The 8,703-nt window shown below is 37.8% G+C and overlaps 1 protein-coding gene across 1 annotated transcript; it reads right to left on the reverse strand.

Annotated features, from left to right (window-relative positions):
- Positions 1–4,355: 4,355 nt before the first annotated feature.
- On the reverse strand, positions 4,356–8,502 carry fam78aa (family with sequence similarity 78 member Aa). The gene is made up of 2 exons (XM_017690986.2): positions 7,444–8,502; positions 4,356–6,367 (listed from the first exon to the last, which is right to left on the reverse strand). Exons 1-2 carry the CDS (start codon positions 7,701–7,703, stop codon positions 5,839–5,841), a joined length of 789 nt encoding a protein of 262 aa, XP_017546475.1. The 5' UTR covers positions 7,704–8,502; the 3' UTR covers positions 4,356–5,838.
- Positions 8,503–8,703: the final 201 nt, after the last annotated feature.

Genomic DNA, 8,703 nt, shown 5'->3' on the forward strand with positions numbered 1-8,703 from the left:
AAATGCTCCATTCTAGAGAAAGCTGCCAAGTCGAAAACTGTTCACAGTGGTGATGATAGGAACCAGACGTCATGCATCTAAAAGCTTCCTCAGGGAAATGTATTGTGTGAAATAGTTATGCCTGATGCCTGAGACATTGTTTCACTGTAGGTAAAACTTTGGACCAAAACCTATTTTTAAAAAACTTTAAAGGCAGAGATAGAGGTAGAGTCCATGGAGAAAATGTACCTTTTCAGATTTACAACTATTTCATCAACAATCAACATTACAAATAAAAATTCACAGGTTTACTGGTGGTTTTGGATAGTAGATCAAATTTACATTGTAGACAACGAAACTCCTGGTTCCAGCCACCACCACTGTAAAGAAATCCAAGTCAGCAAGTTTCTCTACAGTGCACCATTTCACATCAAAACACTTTGAATAACCTTATTTACATCTGAATGACAAAATTATGCAGAACTTTTGAAGAAACGATGGAATTCCACTTTAAACTAAGCTCTGCATTACATATTATTACATTGCACATTATCATGCATTTGAATGTTTATTATATTTTCTGTTATAAGCATTTGCTGCATAATGAGTGCATAATATTACATACAGTACAGTTCTACCATTTTGTGAAATGATGCACTCATTAATATTACTTACTATTGTATAAGCCGTTCTGTGTGTCTTCTTTGCTAAGTATGGAATTCAGGGTCTGGAATGAATATATTTATCTTGTTTATGGGGAGAATGCATACTTAAGCAACCAAAAAGCCAAAAGGATGTTTGATAATTGGTAAATCTAAGAACATATTCAGATGTTTTTCAAAACATGCAACATAATGACTAAATGACAGCTTACCTCATAGGAAATGTATTGCTTCTTCCACTCTGGAATCGTCTGTGCAGTCAAATGTTCTGAAAAGCTTATATGAGTTACAGACATTTTAGCAAACAGTTAGTTTAGCAAAGTTGGTCTGTTTAATAACAACAGAGTGAGAGCACGACAGGTAAGGAGTGCAGAAAGAGAGAGAGAGAGAGAGAGAGAGAGAGAGAGAGAGAAAAGGAGGTGAGCACAAAAGCTGTTACAGTGCAAGAGCACAAAGAATTACTACCCTCATCTATAATTTAGCAGGCCATCTCAGCATTTAAACAACCTCAGTCAACTAACTGTAGCTCACTCTGTCACCACACTCTTAAAAATAAAGGGTTCCTAAAATGTTCTGGACACACTGTTCTAATGAAAACCTTTAATTGGTATGGATAGAACCTTCTTTAAACTTTAAATTGGTTCGTTACACTTCATCTACAAAAATGCTTCATGAAAGAATCACCTACTGAAATGTCCTTTAGGGAATCCAAAGTGGTTCTTCTACGATGTCACTTCAGAGAGACCTTGTGATGCCTTTATTTTTAGAAGTGTATGTGCAGATTTATACATAAATTTAAAAAAAAACTTTCCTCTTAAAGGGCCCATATTTATGGAAAGCCTAATTTTGATGTAATGTAATGTAAACATTGTTAAAATTTCAAAACATACCACTTACTTCACAGTCCATGTAGTTAATGTGTATAGAAACCAAGCTGCAAAAGTAATCCATTATAAACTTGTTTTTGTGATGTCACAAAAACGTATCTGTTCATAATTATGCAGCTATTCAGCCTACAGCAGTTTAGCCCAGCCCAAGTGTTTCAGCACAGAATGCCTCTTGAATGAGGCAAAATGCTTAGCACTCAACCAGAAGAGTGGTCATTTACATATATCATATATAAAGACACAGTAACAAACACAGCCTGTTTAGTTCTAAGGGGTAAAGAAAGGTTGGAAAATTGTCGAATAAAAATTAAATATGACGTTTTTTAATAATAAAAAACACAAATGTCATAAATGGAATAAAGAAGAAAAACAAAAAAAATGTAGAACATGGGCTTTAATTCTTTTTCTTTTCTTTTTTCCTGAATGCCAGAATCATGACAGTAAGCCATAAGCTCATTATGAACTCAGCCCTCTCTAACATGCCATGAACGAATTATTCCCATAATAACTCATATCAAGCCTTTCTTGTTTAACCTAAAAGTAAACATCCATCAGGCATAACATTATGACCACCTCCTTTTTCTACGCTCATTTTCCATTTTATCAGGTCCGCTTGCCTTATATAGGTTCACTTTGTAGTTCTACAATTACAGACTGTAGTCCACCTATTTCTCTACATACTTCTCCCTTTTACTCTGTTCTTCAGTGGTTAGGACCCCATGGACCCTTACAGAGCAGGTACTATTTGGGTTTTGGATCATTCTCAGCACTGCAGTAACACTGACGTGGTGGTGGTGTGTTAGTGTGTGTTGTGCTGGTCTGAGTGGATCAGACACAGCAGTGCTGCTGGAGTTTTTAAACACCTCAGTGTCACTGATGGACTGAGAATATTCCACCAACCAAAAATATACAGCCAACAGCGTCCTGTGGACAGTATCCTCTGGGCAGCATCCTGTGACCACTGATAAAAGATGGAGGATGACCAACACAAAATGAACAGCAGCAGGTGAGCTATTGCCTCTGACTTTACATCTACAAGGTGGACTGATAGTTAGGAGTGTCTAATAGAGTGGACAGTCAGTTGACACAGTGTTTAAGAACTCCAGCAGCACTGCTGTGTCTGATCCACTCATACCTAACCTCTAACACACCATCATCACGCCAGTGTTACTAGATTGCTGAGAATGATCCACCGCCCGAATAGTACCTGCTCTGTGAGGGTTAATGGGGGTCCTGACCACTGAGAACAGGGTAAAAGGGGGCTAACAAAGTATGGAGAGAAACAGATGGACTGCAGTCTGTAACTGTAGAACTACAAAGTGCACCTATATAGTAAGTGGAGCTGAACAATTGGACAATGAGCATAGAAATAAGGAGGTGGCCATTATGTTATGCCTGATCAGTGTGGTAGAATGCATAACGTCATCACTGGAGCAAAACCATCTCCATTTTCTTCTTTGTACTGCACTCCTTTACAACTTAGACACTATACATTCCTAAATATAAATGCCTAGGCTTCTCTTCATACTGTTAATTTTTCTGTTTAATTTTTTTAGCCGTATAAAGCATGAGTGAGTGATACAGTAAGGCCTTTTCAACAATCCTTCTCAAATTATCATGGCAACATAAATATTTGTAGGTAATTAACTCACTGAATGAACTCATTATGCTTTATACTTATTGCCTGTTCTATTCATTCATCTTTTGATCACAAGCAAAAATCATATACAAATGGAAAAAAAGTATCAGATGACAAAATATTCTCTGCTTTCTGACACCATAGATACAAAACTGATTTAAAATAATTCTTGAGAGTAAAAAATTGGGGCAGCTGTGGGTATTTTGAAACCAGGTCACTAAGTCCCCATTGAGATGATGCTCTTACCCTGCGACCATCACCACGAGTACAGATTCATGTGCATGGGAGTAATCATGATCTACCACAGGATGTGGACAATCAAGAGTTTTTAGATAGTGTAGAAGATTTAGATGGTGGCTGAATCTGGGCAAAAACTTTCAAAAGTAAAGGGGGAGTTTTCAGGTTGTAAAGTTCATCCATAAAAAGTAACGATGGTAAAAAGGTTTCTTTGGAGCAATGCCACTGAACCACTTTTGGTTCCCTAAACCAGCAGTTCTCAAAACCGGGGGCTGCAGGGCAGTCCTAAGGGGCCTTGAAAAATCTCAGACGTTGTGTCTCTACTTGGTTTATTAAATGTGATAAAAAACCAGGTTTCACTTTATTTGGATCATCCACTATAGTCCCCTATAGATTATCTACAGATGTTCAAATTGTTAACAAACTATCTGTTGAAACCTTTAGGTTAGGATTTTGACCAGGGGTAGGGATAGGACCAGGGTGAGGGTTGGGTTTAGGTTTTGGGTTGAGGTTGAGGTTAAGTTTAGGGTTTGGATTAGAGCCGATTTTAGAGCTAAAGACAATTATGGTCAATTTTGTAGATATTTAGTTGAATGTAACTTGAAAGAAAATTAAGTATATACAAGCATTTAAAGTGGACTATCCAAGTAAAGTGTTACCCACTAAGTGTTTTTCTATGAAACATTCTGGACATTGATTTTTGATATAACTTCTCAATTATGGAATCACCTGTAGCTGAGTTCCTCATCAAAAATGCCTTCATAAATTGTCAGAAACCTGTAGAATATAAGTATCATAATAAAATAATTTTATACATGTATCTGCTGCTAAATTGGTTTTATATTTTTGACAACCGAACTGATTAAAAGCTGCTTCATTGTTACAGTTTCCAAAAGGATAAACAGACAAACATTAAAAAAATTAAAAATTGTAATTATTGTTTATTTGAATCATTCACCCATCTTGATGACTACCTGCCCTGAAAAAAAAACATGATGAAGTACCTGAGCACATTTTGTGAGATGCTCACCAAAATGAAAATGCTTCATATCATATCACCACATACTTATAAATAAAATAAAACAAATAAAAGACAAGTTAGCACCTTCTCAGCTCAAAATTAGGCCACTCCTAGTTCCAACTAATAAAACATAACACATGTTCTTCTGCACCACACCAGTGTAAACTGAACAGGAAATTTCACATTATACTATTCGTTCTGTCCTACGGAATTCAACATCACATGCACAAAATGACTGCATACCAAAAAAATGCTTCATTATTGAACATAAGGCAAAACATCAATGCAGAGTGAGGTTCATCTAAGGCCATGATATGTGTGATTGCTGCACATATTTTTGTTTGAGAATACTGCTTAATGGCTTAACATTTACACATTAAATCCAAATATTTAAGGTCTGAACACTTTTCTGGGGCACTTTTTAAACACATCACAGTGTGTAGTTGAGCTGTTCCACTTTTTGAAAACAAATACAAATCAAATACACACCTCTGTTAAAAGATGACAGTTCCATATGTAATCATAATCATTATTGTTGTTCAGGTATTAAACACGAATGTTTACCTGCTCGTACAGCTATGAAGCTATGAGGAGGTGAATTACTATGATTTTATGTCAAGGAAGGGGTGTTATTACTCTCTGACACATGATACAAATCACTGTACTGCATGCCAAGTGGCTTATTGCTTTTTAAAAGTGACAACAATATAAGTGATATAATTAAAATAATAATATAATATACGTGATATAATTCATATAATATAATATAAGTGGCAACAATATAATAAAGATACATAACGTTTTAAGCTTTTTAAAAGTTTTGTTATTATTTTTATTATTTTGCCGTAAGCAAAAAACACAGAAATTTGAAGCATGTATGATATTCAGATAGCATATTCTTCACTTTTTTATAATCTTTAAGTAAACCCCTCAATTTATAGCCTAACACTGAATAATAATGCAGCGGTGGATTAACCTGTTAGCTATCTTTTAGCCTGTTTAGCCTCCTACATTTTATATTAGCTGTTAAGAAAATAAGTGGTCAGCCCTTTATTTTAACCAAACCATATTCTTACTTCATCTATCAATATAACCTATAGCAGGATAACAGTCCATTCACAGCACAATATTTAGTATTCATATAGATGTTAATTAGCGATCATAAATGTGTGGATATAGAGCATTTTGCAACAGCTTCAAAAGCGGATCAGCCAATCAGATTTTAGGAGTGATGCTATCTGTTTTACAGCAGTTCAGCTAAACACTGGGATGTGTTTAAAGACAGTGACAGAAGTGTTTAAAACATTTTAATTTGTGGTGTAAATCAGTGACTCTTTTCAGTTTTAAAACAATCCATTCTTAAACATTCATGTGCAATCTAGTGATCTTTGTACACTTCCATGACCATCTGAGTCAAGACTTAGGTTGGATAACCACAACAGGCTCCCCTTTTTTAGGCCTCCAAATTAACACCTGAGCATCATTGGCATTGGGCTTGACCAAGGCATTAGATGGGATGGGCTCATTCTTGGCCAGGATCTCTGGCTGTTCCTGAGTGAGAGGCTCCAGCAGACGGGCTCTCTGACCGAGAGGCTTCTGTGAATCCACCTCGATAGCGAGCCGCATCCTCCAGTGAATGGTCCTGAGCAGCACCATCTCGGCCGTCGTTTCATTCATGGCCACTAGCCAGGTGGTGAAGCGTTGGTCCCTCTGGATGGAGCTGAGGAGCGGGGGGCTGCTGGTGGTACCTGTGGGGACACTCCAGGTCACGCTGGGACTGAAGTTGTCATTCATGCTGACGGTGAGGGTGGTGCTCCTCTTGGTGGGCCCCACAATGGTGTACATCTCAGTAGTGCAGCCATACCATGGGTAGTTCACACCGTCTGAGTCACTGATGGCCTGGATGCGTCCATCTCTCAGCTCAGGAAGCTCCCAGCTTGATCTATGGAAGCACAGCTTGCTTAGATAAGTGGAACCCGTAAAGAGCAACCTTCAACAATCTTCTTCAAGGACACAACTCCTTCATGCATTGTTCTTATCCTTCTTTTTCATTTCTGCTTCACTTATTCTATGAAGTGGCTAGCATCTCTACCAGACTCAATCAAATATATGTAATCATATACATGATGGCTATGAACATAATAAAATTAAAAAAAAGAGACACTCTGTGCATAAATACAAAACCTTGGACAAAGGTCATCTATTGTGAAGGCCAATCTGGTAATCAAGGAAAAGATGAATGAACACATTTGGCTGGAACAAAAACAGGGATATTTCCTTCAACGCTGATGCTAGAAAAGACAGACTTTTTGTCCTACTTGGGGTGTGCTCAACTTCTCTGCCATTAAGGAAACAATCCCAGGAAATTGGAGCATAAACATCACTAACATCCTGAGTGACCAGTCTTGTGAAAATCCCTTAAAGCTATGAGCTGCATGAAACCCCGCTGGAGAGAGCATTGTTTAACAGACGGCCCTATTTCTATAGAATTTTATTACTTGAAGAGCATGCTTTAAGAAATGTACTTGGTCCTTTTCATTTATTATTAACTTCTAACGAGAGATGGTTTGCGTTTTAGGTTTAATCTTCATCCTTACTAACAGATTAAATTGTGGATATTTGTCTTTATCAGAGGTTTACTACATTAACTACAAGCTAATAATTTCTCAGGAGATTACAAATAAAATAATCTGTTTGCATATGGAAGGGAAAGTCAACAGAAAATATGTGAAAAAACAGGAGCTTCCGTAAGTAAAAAAATATTAAAAGATAAAAGAGAAAATAGGACTCCTAACAACCAGCCATGACTTGGTAGATCACCAAATCTTACCATCACATAAATGCATCAGCTGGAAAAGGAAAAAGTGCTATTGGGACATTAAAAAATTCATACTTGTTATTAATAGAACATCAAAAAGGCATACTTACTATTATAAGAATATATTATTATACTTTTATTATGTATACTTCTTAATACTAGTATTATATTCTTCAGTCAGTCTCACTTTTAATACTCACATTCCTTCCTGGCCATAGTAATTGAAGAAATCCATTTGGTTGCATGCCTGGACCCAGCCCACAGTCCAGATCTCTTTGCAGACCACTGGTGGCACCTGCACCTGTGCGGTAGCTCTAAAGTAGGGTGTGCGGTAACGCAGCACCACACTGGACGACTCATCGATGACAGTGGGGTTAGAGTCAATAGAGGTGTTCAGGTCAAGGACTGTGAAGTTTTCATAAAATTTCGGCCTTGGTCGCACACTCTGTATGCAGCCCATGGTGGTGGTGATGGTCAAAACTATAAGCACCCATCAGTCTTAAAATGAAGCAGCTTCCACGCTAACATAAAACATAATACTCTTTGCCATGTGATTAACCAAATGTGGAAGGTGTTTATGCAGTACCAAGAGTACCAAGTGCACTAGATTGGCGCTATAGAGTGTGCTACACACGAGGTAGGCTACAATTCAGTGGATCTTGACAGTTAAGGTATAAAGAAAGCCAAATGCAATGACACTTGTGTTGCAGTACTAAAGCTTAGCAGTCTCATGGTCAATATCCCATATCTACACTCCAAAGACCAAAATAGCATATATGCAAGTACTACACGCCAGCTTCCACAAATCTACATACTTAATAAATATGCAATTATAACAACAGGAGCAGAAAAGACGGTGTCAGCTCATATGTGCATCTAGTAAATAATAAATGACATACATGTAAATGCCCAAGTAACACCTGTTACACGGGCTCCAGTAGTAAGGCATAACGGCCAATAACTGCAGCACGGGTATTCTGCTCTACTCAACACGCACAAGGCATTGAATTCCGCTGTTCTCCAGCTGAAAGTCCGCAAATACGGCGATGACGGATGATAAAGTCAGTATCGCGCTGTAAAATGTACATCCATGCACTTTATTCCCAGCTCGACATCTGCGCTTTATCTTCTGGCTGGTGAGAAAGTGAGTTTCTTGCATGAATAAATTTTCTAGGGTGAATAAATTTTCTCCTCCTTTCTCGTCATGTCTGAGGGATTTACAATCCGAGACTAGTCGTGGTACCTTGGCTCGCCCTAGTCCTATTATAGGCGTGTAATGCAATACTTCAGCTGCTGGGTTTTATTTTTTCTCTCCAAGCGGCTTAGAATTAGACTTCCCCTCTTGGGGCCCCATTGCATCTTGGGTAGTGTAGTTCTGAGGCGACGCTCCAGAATGTCGAGCGTCTCAACTAGTTAAAGCTGAATTCCACCTATTTTTTCCAACTTTATGTGTAATTTAG

The sequence above is a fragment of the Pygocentrus nattereri genome, chromosome 20 (genome assembly GCF_015220715.1).
Source record: "Pygocentrus nattereri isolate fPygNat1 chromosome 20, fPygNat1.pri, whole genome shotgun sequence".
Taxonomy (NCBI): domain Eukaryota; kingdom Metazoa; phylum Chordata; class Actinopteri; order Characiformes; family Serrasalmidae; genus Pygocentrus; species Pygocentrus nattereri.